Source organism: Myotis davidii, unplaced genomic scaffold (genome assembly GCF_000327345.1).
Source record: "Myotis davidii unplaced genomic scaffold, ASM32734v1 scaffold1, whole genome shotgun sequence".
Lineage (NCBI taxonomy): Eukaryota > Metazoa > Chordata > Mammalia > Chiroptera > Vespertilionidae > Myotis > Myotis davidii.
In genome coordinates, this window is record NW_006294681.1 from 2,886,277 (window position 1) to 2,903,942 (window position 17,666).

The 17,666-nt window shown below is 45.1% G+C and overlaps 1 protein-coding gene across 1 annotated transcript in view; it reads right to left on the reverse strand.

Annotated features, from left to right (window-relative positions):
* Window positions 1-2,606: 2,606 nt before the first annotated feature.
* CHD7 (chromodomain helicase DNA binding protein 7) overlaps window positions 2,607-17,666 on the reverse strand; it is a 120,952-nt gene continuing 105,892 nt past the window's right edge. The window contains exons 28-37 of the mRNA XM_006769048.2: window positions 17,040-17,268; window positions 16,467-16,675; window positions 15,673-16,341; window positions 14,451-14,611; window positions 11,870-12,097; window positions 10,963-11,406; window positions 7,842-8,063; window positions 6,546-6,686; window positions 6,238-6,342; window positions 2,607-4,611 (exon numbers count right to left, since the gene is read on the reverse strand). Coding sequence (XP_006769111.1) covers window positions 3,697-4,611; window positions 6,238-6,342; window positions 6,546-6,686; window positions 7,842-8,063; window positions 10,963-11,406; window positions 11,870-12,097; window positions 14,451-14,611; window positions 15,673-16,341; window positions 16,467-16,675; window positions 17,040-17,268 — 3,323 coding nt within the window. The 3' untranslated portion in view covers window positions 2,607-3,696. The remainder of the gene's footprint in view (window positions 4,612-6,237; window positions 6,343-6,545; window positions 6,687-7,841; window positions 8,064-10,962; window positions 11,407-11,869; window positions 12,098-14,450; window positions 14,612-15,672; window positions 16,342-16,466; window positions 16,676-17,039; window positions 17,269-17,666) is intronic.

Consider the following 17,666-nt stretch of genomic DNA (forward strand, 5'->3'; position numbering starts at 1 on the left):
AGGAGTCTCTTCTTGTCTCTTTTTCCTACAACGTAAGCTCCATGGCAGCAGGGGACTCGTCTGTCTTTGCTTCCATTGCTGTGTTCTTGCCGCTAAATCGGCATCAAACACCCAATGTTGTGAAGAATGTTAGTTATACTAGTGCACCGGCCAAGGACCTGGGCTTTGAAGTTGGCTCAATCTGGGTTCAAATATCAGGTTTGCCATTTACTAGCTCTGCAGCTTAAGTGTGTTCACCTTTTATAAAAATGATTTCTTTATAAAAAAAAAATAAATACTCATAGGGCAAGATGAATCCAGATTTAAATGAGTAACTGAGACTCAAGTTTCCTTAGCGCTCACACTATCCCAGGCTCTACTTCCTGTAGATTTGCTCTTCATTCTCAACCCCAAACTTAAGGTTCCTTACAGAGGGGTTTTTGGGGGGGAAATGTAAAAATACAGAAGCCCAGACACTTTAGCTCATCTTCATGATGATTTTCTTGCAGAGACCTGAGAGTGCAGTAACGCAGGAGAGCAAAGAAGCTCCAAAGCAGGGCTGCCTGGGCCAATGCAGCTGCTGTATTTCCTGGGGCCAGTTCCTGAAACTCCCAGGGCTGTCTTCTCTGGAAAACCTGCATCTCCCTCAAGGATGATGAAGCAGAAGTGCATGGAACGCACTCAGCACCGCAGCGCTCAATTCACACGAAGCACACAACGAACGCCTCTTGGTAACAGATGGCATTTAGAAAATTTCTCACTTAGGTCAACTCAAGACCTAATATTAATAAATTCCATCAAGAAAAAAAAGAAAAAAGCATTTTCCAATGTCAAAAACTGAGCATGTCAACAGGTGAATTCCAGAAAACCCAGAGCTAGCGGTTGGCTACCTACCCAAGGTTCCTCTGGCCACAGTTGCTGGTGCCTTTGCTTTGAAGACCATCATTTCTCTTAGCTTGTTCTAACCAGTCACATCCTGGGCCAGTGATGGCGAACCTGACACGCATGTCAGAGGTGACACACGAACTCATTTTTTTGGTTGATTTTTCTTTTTTAAATGGCATTTAAATATATAAAATAAATATCAAAAATATGTCTTTGTTTTACTATGGTTGCAAATATCAAAAAAATTCTGTATGTGACACGGCACCAGAGTTAAGTTAGGGATTTTCAAAATGCTGACACGCCGAGCTCGAAAGAAAGGGATTTTCAAATGCTGACACGCCATCACTGTCTAGGCTCTACTTACACAAGGTCATAGGAAAACTTCTGGCTCTAAAGAATTGTATAAAAAGACCCTTTTATCATTCATTTAAGTCATTCTACGTCTTCTTTTAAGGCTTAAAAAAATATATATCCGTTATTTAAACATTTAAATTCTCTGTGCTCCATGCAGATCCAGCTTTACTTTCCATGTTCAAAGAACCCCATTTCCAAGTGTTCTCTTCAAGGCACTTGGCTCCAGTGCTCACCACCCAGTTGTTAACTTTCCAGCAGTAGCAGGAGTGAGGGCAGAAGCAAGCCCAGGACCTCTGGGTGGTTTCCGGTTGGTCCTTCTCCACCTCATAATGGGTAGGTTTCATCTTGGGATATAAATTAAGCAAATCCCATTGTCTAAAGCCGTGGTTCTCAACCTTCCTAATGCCGTGACCCTTTCATACAGTTCCTCATGTTGTGGTGACCCCCAATTTCATTGTTACAAATTGAACATAGTTAAAGCATAGTGATTAATCACAAAAACAATATGTAATTATATATGTGTTTTCCGATGGTTTTAGGCGACCCCTATGAAAGCGCTGTTCGACCCCCAAAGGGGTCACGACCCATAGGTTGAGAACTGCTGGTCTAAGGGGATTTAGACCAGCGGTCGCCAACTGGGGTGGTCCGCGGACCACTGGTGATCCACGAGTTCCGAAAGGTTGGCGACCGCTCGTTTAGACGGTCTGTCTGTTTTACAACATCGGCGGGCATGGACGGGGCGTGCAGGTGGGGGAAGGTGAGGAGGCAGCGACAGTCACAAGACTGCAGACTCGGCTCTTCTCCCTTTCACTGCGTGGAAATAGGGCTTTGTGTTTGGTCGGGTGACATGACAAGGTAAAAACAGTAGCTCTCAAATTAGACTTTACCTCAAATATCAAAGGTCACGGAGGGGGGCACGGATCCGCTGCTCTGGAGTCTGCGTGCGTGTGCACTTGGCATGCTTGCTGAAGTGGGTCCCTTGTCACCCCGCCTGGGCTCTCCACAGCTCCTGGCAGCCGGCACTGGTCCGCGGGGCACCACAGCGCCTTTGTGTCCCTTGCCGACACTCCGGCATTGTGTTTTTCTGCCCATTAACCAAGGATAAATGACCTAGATATTGTGCCTATTAAAGCCTCATTTTTCTCGTGCCCTTTTGTTCGGCGGTGTACCACATTATCAGACGCCGCACACATTTTTAAGTATCCTCAGTCGCGGATGCCCTTTGGAGGGAGTAATAGGAGGGTTTTGTGTGTGGTTCTGCAGAGATATCTGGAGTGGAATTATGTGCAGGTAATTTAAGGCTTCCTTTCCTGTCTAGTCTGAAGACAACCGGGTTAGCGCCTCACTAACAGCTGATCCAGCAGAAGAGGATATATCAAGAAACTGTACAAAGGCCAGAATGCTGTATTTGCATCTATTGCGAAGAAAAAAAAAATAGAGCCAACACCAGTTCCCCTACACACTACATCCTATAATTACATTTCTGCATATCATGGGTCACTTTTATTAAAAGCATCATTACTACAGTTGGCAGCAATTTACAGTTTATCTTACATGATAGCAGTTTTCAAAGGAAAAAATAAAAGGACATCACAACAAAGAAAAACAATACATTTACAAAGTCATGTCTGTAAACTTCAAGGCTAGTTTAGAGCTGAGGTAATGCTGTTTTAGCTTTGTGGCTAAAGTAACAAAGTCCTTTAATTTAAAAAAAAAAAGGTACCTGATTCTCTAGTCTCTCACTCTTTTATTTATTCATCTATTTATTTTGTTTATACCAGTGCATTACAAGACCACGAGACAATGGAACTGTAGTTCTATCTGGCGAGAACCCTCCCAGTAGGTTAATTTCCAAAGGGACCCTTCACATTCAACAGCTGCCTTATTATTGCTGCGCCTCGGGACGGAGACGTTCACACTAACGTGGAGATTGTCAGAGTGTACGGGTGTGTGTGTGTGTGTGTGTGTATGCGCGAGTGTGGGCACCCCAGACAGTCAGAAAGGGAAACCAATGAGCAAGGATGATATGTACGGTAAATTTCATCTTGACCTTCACAGCAACGAAATTAAAATTAAAAAAATTAAATATATAACTTCATACTTCCTTCGAGCGGCGCGTCCTTCCGTGAGTGCCGCCCCGTTACAAATTGCTCTTTATTATAATACCAATGGTACCACACGAAGAGGAAACGAAGCAGAGCATTATGTAAGTTTTCCTTAAAAAGACATGATCACCTCTCAAATTTCATCTCTCCTAGGGGTAATAAATAATGCACTGCACAATACTTAAGGACCAAGATACCTTTTGACACACCTGTAATAACATGACTTGGACTTTTTTTCTTCTTTTTTTTTCTTTTTGCTACACTATGTTACAGAACAGCTTATAAAACTAGGTATGAACATTAACTGTGAGTGTAAACAGTAGGACTACCACTTGTCAAAAGTTTTAAACACTTGAACGGGAACTGCGACTGGTTACTCGTCATTCTCATTGTTTTCTAGTTCCTCCCCGCCATCCAGCGAGTCCAGCTCTTCACCCTGTGCTATTTCGTCTTCGAGGACGGAGGACTCCGCCGTCTTGTCCAGGTTCTCCTCGGCGTCGCTGCCCTCGAGGTGCTCCTCTTCCTGAAAGGCCGCCCCCTCGGCCTTGTCGGGGCCCTTCTCCGCGCCCGAGCCCACGGTGTTCTGCAGTCCTGCCAGCGCGGGGAACCCGGGCAGCGTCAATCCTCCCAGCCCCGGAGGTAGAAACATGGAAGGGTAGAAGAGGCCTGGGGCCATGGTGGACAGGAGGAAAGGGTTGAAGGCGAGCGGGTTGGAGGGCAATCCGGTCGAGGCAGTAGCAGCACCAACGGGACCATTCGCAGAGTCAGCAGCCGAAACAGCGTCTGTGCTTTTCTCGGGGTCTTTGCTCTCCTCCTCGTTCTCGTTGCCCTTCTCCTCCCCCTTGGAAGTGCCGTCGTCCGGGTCTCCCTGACTGGACGCAGTAGTGGTGTTCCCAGCAGCAGTGGACAGGGGGCTGTTGAGCAGCCCGCCCAGGCCGAACATGTTGGGCAGGCCCGCCATGCCCGGCAGCATCAGGGGCAGCACGGCCGCAGGGTTCTTGGCGTCGCCTCCGGCCGCGGCAGCTGTGGCCAGTCCGGGGGGGAAGCCCATGAGCCCCGCCAGCTGGAGAGACTGGAGGCTCTGGAGGTTCTGAAGGCTCGTGAGGTCCATCCCCGCAAACAGGCTGTTCACCAGCAGAGGGTTGATTCCCGACGTGGAGGCCACGGCGGCGGCGGCGGCCGCTCTGGCGATTTCGCTCTTGGGCCTTCTTCCCCGTCGGCTCGCTCCCTCTCCCCTCACCACAGGTCCAGTGAGAAGCCGGTCAAACATCGACTCGGGAACAAAACCCTGGAGGAAATGGAGAGGCAAACAGTGGCTGCAGAAGCTGCTGAAGAACTTACTTTCAATGGGGCTCTGATGACCTGAAACCTGACGTTCTGAACGGAAATACACAAGCGATTATGTCCACTCTCAAAGCTCAAATGATAAAAAATAGGACAGCAAAATCTCTGTATTTTAGCATCACATTGGCTCACGGAATTGGGCTGAGCTGCACAAAAACTGTCAAAGGCTACTCTGGAGTGAGGTAAAGGGCAACCGGTCGCACCCAGAACGGAGGGCTGCTCAGAAATGCGAAGGAACAAACTTCTGACTGAATCTCAATGCAAGTGAAACAAAAGATTACACACTTTCTGCTCCTGCTCATGACACCCTCAGAAAAACAGAACTCTGGGGATGGAGAACAGACCAGCCGCTGACGGGGCCAGAGGTGTGAGAGAGGAACACCAGGGATTCTGGAACCGTCTGCGTTGTGATTATGGTGGCAGTTCACAGGCCATCCATGTTTAGGGCTAATATTACTAGACACCAAAAGAAAGATACACTGCTTTGCTGTACACTTCAAAACAAACAAACAAAAAAGAATCAAGACATCATTAACACATTAATTTTAAAAAGAAACTAATAGTGAAGAAAACTCAGAACTGTTGTATTTTTTATTTGTTTATTTTAGGGATTTTCAACAGTGTGCGGCAAGAATTTTTAAAACACGCAATACCTGACTACTTAGTCAGGGCACTGACCATTTTTCCCATAGACTGTCAAATAAAAAACTGACACGAGCCAACACAACAATGGCAGTCCGGTATGAATGTCCTGTCTAGAACTATCTATAATAAAAGCGTAAAATGCTAATTAGATCGGACAGCCAGATGATCTTCTGGATGACCTTCTGGATGACCTTCCGGATGACTTAGTAATTCAAAGTCAGGGCTGGGAGGGCCAAGTCTCTTGCACGAATTTCATGCATCGGGCCGCTAGTACATATAAGTCATATAACAGAGTCGTATCTTATTGGTCATTTCGCATAATAAGGTTGCCTGTGATTGGTTAATTCTTGGTACCAAAAATCCTGACACAGAAGTGTAGGCACCTGATTTTTTAAAAAAGTTACCTTGGAGCAAGACGGGTAATTGCTATTTTTGGTAAATAAATAAAAATTATACCTATTTCTTTTGTCAGATCTGCTAAAAAATGTATTTTTTGGTGTGCTGCAGAATTTTAGTAATTACTACTCTATGTGTGCCATGAGATGAAAAAGGTTTAAAATTGCTGGTTTATTTTAGTATCAGAAATCACAATTAATCTTCATCCACTCAGCCACCATGAACTCCGCTCCACAGGTGGACTGCTGCTGGGTCTACCTGGGGCATCCCTCTTGGAGGCAGCTCACCTCCCAGACTGTGAACGTGCATTTCCACACAATCCTCTTAAACCAGAGCTGTTCAGTTAACACACTTCGGATTAATGATGTAGACACAAGACACGATGTGTTTATGAGATATGAAAATGATGTATTATGTCAATTCTTTTAAGCTATTCTTTTATGTCTTTCTGTTAAGGACCAAGAGAAAATAAAGAAAAATTCAGGAAAGCGGTTGTGTTGCGATGCCGACACGCAGAGCTTGTACTTACAGACTGCTTAACGATGTCAGTCCAGTCGGGAGCAACTGCAAACTCAGGGTTTTCTTCCAGCCACCTGGGCAGATCCTTCATGGGAGGTGCCATCGCTCCGCCCATCTGGGGAGAGGCATGGGAAACGTTAAGTCCTGCCCTCTCCCTTCCCGTCTCTCTCTCTCTCTCTCTCCACATATGCACACACATACCATACACATATACTCTGAAAGAAATGTGATATTTTTTTAATAAAAAGATCTCAGGCTAAAACATTTCTTTCTGGGATAAGAAATCACAAAGAGAACGAGTCCCCTTCCCGCATTTACCTTCTTTCCATTTCGTTTATTGACGACGGGGACCCTTTCCTCTCCTGTCAAAGTGTTTATATCCAATTTGTTAGGGTTTCGACATCTATGTCGTTTCTGTTTCGGTTTCTGAAATGAGGAAAACAGCACATCCGCATTCTTCTGCAAACAAACAAAAACAAATGTCTTTAGTAAAATTGCATTTAATACTTATTTTTTTCCTGTATAAATAACAAACAATCAAGTCATCTTCAATTATTATGGGAGCTTCAAGAATTATTTGAATTACTAGAAACCATACTTTTCTTTGAAAGGAAAAAGTCCTCCTATTTTCCACTCTGTACATTAAGGCACTACACAAACACATAAGCTGAGAATCTGCTTTGCCTTTTATCTATCAATAATGCCGCTTTAGTAGCATCTCTTCTTCAAATGTTTTACTAAGTCATGGTATTTTTAAAGGAAACTTTCTCTGATTTCTACGCAGTGATGGGAATGGATGCAGAGGTGCTATCACATCTGTGACAGGGCTGTACATGAGGAGAAGCAAGCGAGGGACACAAGGACCTGCAGGAGGGCTGTTCTGAGTGGCAGGAACTCAACTCATGCTGAATTCAGCAAAATCCTACACTGAAGTGTTTAAAAATCAATCACATAAGCGTGGAAGTAACAGATTTGCGCCACTGGCTAGTCAACAGTTTATGTGACAAATCTTCCTTCCCAACCATTTAGACAGGTGGGGCGGCCAGGTATCAGCTTGTTACATGGACGTTTGAAGATGTAAACACTACGAAAGCACTATCTTTGGCATTAGAGGATGAAGATGATGAGGTCTGAGTTCATCTCAGACATAACTACTAGTTAGTTGCTTAAAAAAGCAGCTAATGAAGTTGTAGGCTGCATTAGCTGGTCACATCTCTGCAAGTAGTATCTTCACAGCATTCTGAGGGGATCAGACCTGGGCTGGAGACCAATGCAAGTGCATTCCTGAGTGTTAGCCCAATAAGGAGACCACCTGGAAACCACGCCAGGCAGAGAGTAACTGGAGAACTCATGCCTGGTTGGTGAGAGATGGTGAAAGAAAGAAAACGCATAATAGGTGTCTTCAAATAACTGCAAGGCTGCCCTTCCCATGGGATAGGCCTGAAAGCTAGTTTCTCTAATGTAGAATCATATAATGACAAAAACTGGGAAATGATCACGATGAGAAGACATTCAAGCTAAGAGCAGAGGGACCAGGGGTTTCTATGTTGAACAAGAGAACAAAATGGCCCGTGCTGGCGAGATCCCTCCCGCTCCAAGCTCCGTAACACTTACTGGTACGTAACTTGGCATATCAACAGTGTAAGCAGGGTGCAGCTTCAGCCATTCCACCAAGTCCTTATTTTTAGGAGCGTCATCCCCCACCAGCCTCGTCCCATCTTCGAGATTTATAACAGGGATCCGTGTGTCGGGGTCCAGCTGTCCAGGAGAAGGAATGTTTCGTGTTGGTGGGGTCTCTATATCTTCTTCAAAAGCTTTGGTCACCTCAGCATCCTCCTGCAAAAAGTTGACAGTGATCTGAATTCTCACAGGAAGAGAGAGATCCTGGCAACGTCCTATCCCAAGAAAAGGCTATCCTAGCACCATGGATATTTGCTCAAAAAGGGGGAAAAGTTACTGGCAACAATGTCAGTTTTAGAACATATTAGAACATGAAACCTTAACATCATGCTTCACGCTGTAGAATTAGTAATTAGGCAGAAAATTCACAGGCTCCATGTTTGAGACCTTAAGCAAGCACTAGGAATGCGACGTGGGCAGGGGTGTCTGAGCCTCCTCTGCACAGAAGGCAGCCTCTCAATCTCTCTCGAAAACCCATAGATAAACACCACTGAAACATTTGTAATAGAAGAAAAGTTCCCAAAGCCAGTTTACACATAGCTTTTTGGCACTGAGAACAGTACAACTTCGCTGTTGGTATGAAATTCTGTGTTGGGCTTGTGTGACAGCACTGAAAAGATCAACTTCAACCCAAGTCTAGGCTCTACCACTGTGCGGCCACTGGTCCTCAAACTGGTTTTGCAACCTCCCGACATCTTTTAAGTCAACTCATTTCTCCACTCCTACTGCTCCGACTTCCCACCCGTATTACTGCAATATTCCTAAGTGGGCTCCCTGATCTAGTTCTGCCCCACCCTTCTTTAATCCAACCTCCACCCTGCTACAGTGAAGTCAGTTTTCTAAAATGCATTCATTCTTTGTAGTTCAAACCTTGTCACACTCTCCTATTTAACCTGTTGTGATCATTGAATCCCCACCACCTCCAGTATAAAGCCCAGGTTCCCACATGGCAATCGAGGCCTCCACGACGGGCATCCCACATCATCTCCAAGCTCATCTCCGCTGAACCTCCCCAGCCCACAGCTTTCAGCTCATCAACCATGATAGACTCTCTCTCTGACCTCAGGCCCTTTGCACATGCTCTCTGCACCCCTCTTTTAAAATGATCAACGTCTACACCATCTTCTAAACTTAACCAAAGCATGACTGACTACCTTTAGGGATCCTTCCTCATCCGTTTCTCCTAATACCGTCCTCCCTCCATTCCCATTCTTCTTTTGGGCTCACGAAATACTCCAACCATAGCTCATAACTATGATGCATTATTATCTAGACACGGAGTTGTCTAGTGCAAGCAAGCTCCTGTCGGGCCTTTACTCTCGCACCCCGGTGTGTGGCGCAGCGGCAGGGCCAGCTCCCACAATGTTGCTGAATGCATGGTGGCTGCACCTGACTTCTCATGGTCTCCGGTTTGAGTGCTGACACAATGCATAACCCTCCACAACACCAAGACAACAGTAAAAAAAATAATAATAGTATTTTTTTTTTTTTTACAGAATATTCTCTAAGATCTATTGGGAATTCTGAGCTAAATCTAACTTTAGAAAAATAAAAATATCAATGAATTCTTAGGTACAACTTAGGATATATGAAATAAATAAAATCAGTCCTTAAGTTTATAGGTATATAATAACAATAGGGAAGTAGCACTAGTTGCAATGACTGTTAATTCCTGAATGTGCCATGATTTAAATATTAAACACAAGAGTAAATAAAAAAAAGTGTGAACTGCAGAAACCCCTCAATTTGCTGATGTTGACAAAGAAGGGATATTCAGTAAACACAACCTGTCAAAGAGTTAACAGGGTGGTTTTAAGCAGGAAGGTCAATCACTAGAGATACAACGTTGGGGAGCACACACCTAGAAACGGCATTTCATCTTCGGGAACCATCAGCCACAGCTGATCCACTACAAGATATATTTTCACAAGCTTCTAAAAGAACCATATGCTCAACAAAAATGACCATTATTGCAACTGGCACACTGATCATAAATTTCGAAAATTAACTTTAACCACCTGGATGTTTCTGTTTTACTCAGACCTCACCAGGGGGTAAATTCCAGTAAAAGCTATTTTGCAATTTCTAGACTTTAATTCGACCATGCCTTTTCCTACCCTTCTAGGTTACTAAGCTTTCTCTAGGTTGAAGAAATAGAAAATGGACAAACAATTACAGGGACGGAATAGTATGAGGAAAAAAACATTAAAGTCAACAACTGCTTCCCTCACTTTCAAACTGCAGTATTTCCCAAACTGTCCCACTGCCCGGGGGCAACGGTCCCAGGTCTCTGGCACCCAGGCCCTCGTGCACAGACAAGGAGCGCCACTATTTGATTCAGGTTTCAAATCAACAGGCAGAAGATACCTGGTACTAATCAGCATTTAAAAAGAAGCCCCATGGAATCAAGCACCTGGGGTAATTAAAACCCTCGTCATTTTCAGGCAGCATATTTTTAGGTGGCGTGGGTGACACAGATTAGGGAAGAGAATTTTGATTACACTGCCCTTGTTTCCTTTGACTTGGAAAAAAAAAAAAAGTAAAAATCACATATATTTCCTTCGAACCTAAACAAGCACAGATCATTAGGCAGTTAAGATTTTTAGGAGACTTGCGATCCCTAACTTTGTATATGAATACAAACTTTGAGTCAGAAAATAAACATGTATACTAATCTAATAAGTGCCAGGCCCCCAAAATATCAGTATCTTTGAGAGCAAAAGCTTTTCCACCTCAAGAATTCAGAGACGACAACATTAGGCTCCGAAGACCATGTTTCTGTTTGGGCTGGTCTCCTGAGAGTAGCCAGTATAGCAAAGTCTTGGGCAGAATAAACCTTCCAGCCACACCAGGTTCAGGCTGGGTGACCTGCATCACTGCTCAACGTAACGCCCGCTCAGAACCATGGCTCTGCTCATTGTAATTCTATTTCCCTGGTGGAAGAAGCCAGCTTTAACACCGCATCTCGGAGAGGAATGCGGGCCAGCGCTATGGGCAGTTTGGGGGCCCTGGCTGTCACGTGGGCACGGACAACGGAGTGGGCTCCTGCACTTACTGCACTCAGTGACGTCCGTTTGTGGCTCATGAAAAGCAGATCGAGGCCCTCCACGTTTTTCCTCCTCCCCCGCCTCCTCTTCATGGGGGGCTCCCCATCCACGAGGGAGCCGTTGAGCAGGTGCCTCGTGGGCGTGCGCGACAGGCCCACCTGCAGCAGCTCCATCTGAGTCTTAAAGGCATCGGACACTGGCGTTGAGACGTTAGGCAAGATAAACTTTGAAGTAAGAGATGAAAAATTTGAGGTAGAGCTTGTTGCCTCTCTGGAGGCCTTCGATAAATCTACAACTTTTTCTTGTCCATTTTCTGACACCACCTGAGACTCCCGAAGCTGGGCCACCATCTCCATGAGGTTTCTCCGCTTGGCAGCTCTTTCGGCCTCGATTTCAATTTTCCTCCTCCTCCTCCTCCGCTGGCGAGGGACAGCGAGGCTGAGAGCATCTTCCTGTTGGAAAACACCAATAAAACAATGACCCCAAACGGTCTGTGCTCCAGGAGCTGGCTTTCACAACTGAAGAACAGCACGCTTAAGGCCTGGCCAGTGTGGCTCACTGGTTGAGCATTAACCTATGAACCTGCAGGTAAGGGTTCAATTCCCAGTCAGGGCACACGCCCAAGTTGCAAGCTCAATTCCCAGTGTGGGGCATGCAGGAGGCAGCCAGTCAATGACTGTCTCTTATCATTGATGTTTTTATCTCTCTCTCCCTCTCCCTTCCTCTCTGAAATCAATAAAATGTGTGTGTGGTGTGTGTGTATGAAGCGTAAGGAATTAAACATTCCCGACTGTGCAACAAGCTGAGGAAACAGCAGCCATATTTCTAAGTAGGACCAGTGAAACACAAGCTTCCAAACTGAGAGGAGATTTAGAGCTGAACTTGAAACTGCAAAAACAAATCGCGCTGACCTACCTTTGACAACTGGGGAGAAGTGGTGAGGTCCTCGCTCCCGCTGACGCTGGCCTGGCCGACTGCGGAGAGCTCCGCAAAGCTCCGCTTCTGCAGGGGGCTGTCCACAGTGGGCGGCGTGTAGCCGGGGAGGAGGCCCTGGAAATCAAACATCTGGCGCCGATTTACTGGCCATTTGCCTTTCAACACCGCTTCACAGATATTGTCTAATCGGTTTATCATTACTCGATCCTGGAGGGAAAGGAGAAGTCGCATGAAATTTCAAGAAAGACCTGGTCAAAATTACCAGGTAAATATTTCTATCAAGACGCTGAAGAGTATGAAAGACTTACAAGTCAATTGGCGGGGAAAATGTCAAAGAAAATAAAAGATAAACAAGCAAGCAAATAAACAAATTCCACCCAGAATGCCTGGCCATGGTGGAAGGTACTCAGGTGGCTCCAGGACAGAAAGCCTAATGTTCTGGGATTATGAACACAGAACCACATAAATTAGCAAACACTGCATGGCCACTACCTCTGAAATGCCCCCCTATTTTAAAAGTAACTTTTACTCAAGCTAAAGAATGGTGGGTGCGTGTCAGCAGGTAACAACGGAACCCTGCACATAGCTTCAGGGCCAGGCAGGATCATAGTCTGTCCGGGGCGGTGGGACATCATTAGCGTCACTATTAATAAAGTTCAGCATTACAAAATGGGCACAACCCAGGAACACCTAATGAATGTCAATTTGCATCCCCCACCTATTATTACTTCAAATTTCACTGAAGCGTGTACATTAAAAATTTCTAATTACAGCTTAGACCCAGTTTCCATAGATTAAACGTGCCTGCCTGCTACCATAGACCTGACTGATCCGGGGAACTCCCTTCCGTACCCGATAAGGGAGACTAGCACAGCGGGGGATGTGAGAGGGCATGGAGAGAAAAAGATGTCTGTGATAGGACACTTTTCAGTTAAAAATTTCACATCATTTCTTACGCAACTCACAGTATGAAGGCCAGCCTAGGGATGAGTCGACTGAAGCTGTTTTTTGTGTTGTTTTAAACCAGACAGCCCTGTTATGGTAATTAGGATAATTATTTCCCCACCCTTAAAAACAGACCCAAATTACATAGGGATTTATCATAAAATTATGCTAGTCAGCCAAAAAAAAGAGTAATTTCCACTTTGTTTTTGGTTCTAGATAACCACATTTGGAATTAACACATAATATACCGGACCAAATGGGTTAATAGCCCACCTCCTGAGTGAAGAAGAGCAGCTTTCCAAATATATGAAACTTGTCTCAAATCTGAAAGTTCTACTTCAGACAAGAAAAAGAAAAACTCTGAAACATAGTTTTAAAAGTCCACACATTTCCCTTTGTGCATTGTTGGTGGGACTGTAAATGGTGTGATCACTATAGAAAACAGTACAGAGGTTCCTCAAAAAATCAAGTCTAGGGCTACCATGTGACCAGCAATCCCACTTCTGAGTGCATATCCAGAACAGAAGAACTGGAAGCAGGATCTCAAAGAGATATTAATGCACTCATGCTCACAGGAGCACTACAATGAGCCACATGTCCCAATGACGGGCGGCTGGGTAAAGAAAACAGAATGTATATCTACAATGGAATATTATTCAGCCCTAAAAAGGAAGGAAACCCGGTCACATGGATAAACCCTGAGGACATTCTGCTAAGTGAAATAAACCATTCACAAAAGGACAAATAATATATATGACTGCACTTACAGGAGGCAACCGAAGTAGTCACATTCACCAAAACAAACAGAAGAATTGTGGTTGCCAGGGGCTACGGGAAGGAAATGTTTAATGGGTATATAAAGTCTCAGTCACGCAAGATAAAAATGTTCTGGAGAGCCGCTTCACAACAATATGAATAGACTGAAGACTACCGATCTACACAATTAAAATTGGTTAAGGTCGTAAATTTCATGTTATGCATTTTTTTTTTAGCCAAATAACAAAAATTTTGAAAAATCCATATATTTCATATCGCCAAAGGGTTAGACTGTTGAAACAATAATCCATATACAAGATAGTACATGACTACCACCTTAAAAACCTCAAGGAGCGAAAGGTCCATTTAAAAGGTTCTATTTCTGCCAGAACCGGTTTGGCTCAGTGGATAGAGCGTCGGCCTGCGGACTGAGGGGTCACAGGTTCGATTCCGGTCAAGGGCGTGTGCCTTGGTTGCGGGCACGTCCCCAGTGGGGGGTGTGCAGGAGGCAGCTGGTCGATGTTTCTCTCTCGTCGATGTTTCTAACTCTCTATCACTCTCCCTTCCTCTCTGTAAAAAATCAATAAAATATATTTAAAAAAAAAACAGGTTCTATTTCTTATTATCTTCCCTTCGTGTCACCTTTCCATCCTATTACAAAAGTATTCTACGGATTTTTTCCTTTGGGCTTTCTCAGATCATTCTTTAAACCATGAGAAACATCTACAGTCTTCAGGCATTGTGCAACGTTTACCTTAAAATTATTTGAAAAACCAAGCTCGAACAATTTCTTCCATCCACTCTTTGGGTCAACAAAACAAAACACAAAAAAAAACAAAACAAAAATTAACCCACCAACCTTAGGCCAAAATGAGAAGGCAAATGTTCTTTCATGAAGGAGCTGAGCTACCGACGGATCCCCGTCCTCCATGTAGAACCCATCTCGGGTCTCGTCCCTGGCAGTGCTCATAGAAGCATTGCTTTCTTCATCAAAATGCTTCCCCCTAGAGACAGCTCCTGCTGAGAAATGAGTGCATGTGCATGACTCACAACCAGAATATCACGGAAAAGGAAGCTTAGAAAGGACACGGTGGAAAAAATGGAATGCTGATCCGCTCCATTTTACTGAGTCCTACACTATGGCCAGGAGGGTCTGGGGCGTTTTACAGATCTTTCTGTGTAAAGCCTGCACCAGGCCTGGCATGGACATGCCCATTCCCATCTTCCAGGCGAAGCAGCAGAGTAGCTTAGGGAGGTCGTGTCGCTAGTCACCTGACACTGTGCAAGCGCATCTCAGAGGAGGCTGAAGGACAACCAAGACTGGCTCAAGAACCCATGACCCCCACACGGGAAAAGGGGCTAACCTGTCCGCTAAGTTCTAAGTTCCAGCTGCAGCAGAACTGTACATGCCTGACTTTGTGACTTACAAAGGAAACCGGTTATTTTTAGATTCCACTCCTACCTGTTACTTCTGAATTAAAACTGTATCAATTAAGCATTATTTGTTTTAAAATAACTCAATATTTACTCAGTGAAGGATTCTTCTCTCACACATTTAACTGTCAAAATTAACATCACTCGGGCGCAGCCGGAGTGGTCAGCTGGCTGGAACATCGCCCCATGCACCGAAAGGCTGCCGGTCCGATTCCTTGTCAGGGCACACAGCCTGGGTGTGGGCTCAATCCTGTCGGGGCACGTATGGAAGACAACTGACCAATGTTTCTCTCATATATTGATTTCTACCTCTGTCTGTCTGTCTGTCTGTCTCTGTCCTCTGGTGAGGATTGATTAAACAAATAAAATCACTTAGGATTTTTAATACACCGAGACTATAAATTTAACCGTTATCCTTAATCCAGAAATTATGTATTCATAAACCTCTCCTGAGAGTTCAACTTGTTCGAAATATCATGTTTCCGTGTCTTATTAGAGCAGAACATACAAGTAAACATAACCTAAAATTATCCCTTCACAGAAGAAATGTGCACTTAAGAAACAAAAAAGAGCTTTTGTCAGTGGCATGAAAACTCGGCATGTCGCCACTGCAGTGCGGAAGGAGGGGCCGGGGGGCCAGGCATTACCTTCAGGCTGGGAAGATTCTTCCGACTTGTCATCATCCTCCAGCTTTTCTTCCTCGTCCTCTTCCGAACCTTTCTCGGAAATTGACTTGGGCCCTGAATCTGCGCTGACCTCCATGCCTTTCAGCTCCTGTTTGACAGAGCTGGCCTCAGCAGCACAGTCCTCCTTATGGTCCTCGTCCCCGCCCTCGGGTTCCTCCTCCTCCACTTTCGTGGCGGGTTTCTCTTGGGTGGCCGCGTGTTCAGGCTCTTCCCCTTTGCCCTCCATCTGTCCCGTCCCCTTTTCCTCCTGAATATGAGCGGACGAGACGACTGCTGGAGTCTGGCCAAATCCCACTGCCAGTGGGTTCAAGGCCGACATATTGCCAGGCCCTCTGTTCTGCGCAAAGTTTTTGTGCGCATCCAAGAAGGATAGCTCGGGGTCGTTGAGGATGTGATAGTCTGTCCGACTGACACCATGTTTAGCGGCGCCCACCAGCAAGTCTCGGTCGTGCCGTCCACACTCCCACCACTCCGGCAGGTCCAGGCTCGGCTGGCAGAGCTTCAGCCTCTCCCCCAGTTGAGGGTGATGGAGAACCTGCTCACGAATTTTCCGGAGCAGTTCAATGCGGTAGAGAGTTCTAGAGGCACGCTCTTCTGTGATGGGCTCGATCATGGAGAGATCTGGAGGTTCTGAAAACATGAAAATAACCGTATTTACTTGGGACAAAAACCAAAGCAGGCCTCCAATTGTTCACTCTCTTATCTTTCACTCTATTGGCCTGGTAGTATAGAACTTTCGTTATCAATGGACCTACCATCATCTGGCTTGGTGGGCATTCGACACACGTGCCTACACATGGCCACAAAGCAACTGAAGTATTTCTCCAGGCTTTCATCAGACTTTTTGTCCAGTCTGGCAAAGGCTCGAAACTGGTTCCAATCAAACTGCTGTTTCATGGGGTCAAAAATAACCCCAAAAGTGGATACCACGCGGTAAAAGTCAGCCTCTTCTCTTCTTGTCCACCTGTCAGAAAAGAAGACATTGGCTTGCATTGTACTGAGTGAAAAGGCTTCCAGCATATTCTCTCTTTCCAAAAATAACCCCAAAAGTGGATACCACGCGGTAAAAGTCAGCCTCTTCTCTTCTTGTCCACCTGTCAGAAAAGAAGACATTGGCTTGCATTGTACTGAGTGAAAAGGCTTCCAGCATATTCTTTCTTTCCCTCTTTTGCCCCAACCTTAACACAGGGTCCTTATTTTGGGGGTTGGAGGCAGCCTGCTTCGACGGTCATTGTCTCCCATGTGATTCCTGCCTCTTACAGGCCTAAAAGAGCAGCGCAGAGAGGAATGTGCCAGGAGTTGAGAGTAAAACCCTGGAAAAAACTCACTTTTGCCGTTTCTCAGAGATTATAGCTTCCCTTTCCGCTTCCAGTGCTCTCACTTCCTCCCGAGGCCGCCGCCTCCGCCTGTCGGTCTTCGTCAGGGCCTCCTGCCGCAGCTGCTGCCTCTTATAGCTGCGCTGATAGGCAGTGATGAGCCGGCGCAGTCGGGTGGTCAGGGTTGAGGTGTTAGGCCAGTCAAGTTGGCCTAACTCGGCGTTGCTCTCGCTGTGCTTGCCTGGGGAAGTGGGAAAAATATTTTTTTGAAATGTGTAGCTGCAATCCTGCAATACCCAGGATTTCCCATTACAACAAGGTGACTCATTAACATTCAAATCAGAGTGCTCTCATTTTGAGAGTGTTAATAAAGAATATTAGTATGGAACTTATAAACCAGTCCTTTTTTAAATCAATCTTACATAAAGAAATACTTTATGTCATGAACTACATTATAAGGGTGTTCTCATGTAATGTGACAATCTTGAGCTTTAAAAAAAATCACATTAATTGTTAGCTAATGATTTTACATTACACAAAAGGTCAGTATTTTCTGTAAACTGGCACTATTTCAGACACTTGGCACATGCCCAATTTCCAAGAGATATATTTCTTTCTTTCTTTAAGACATATATTTCT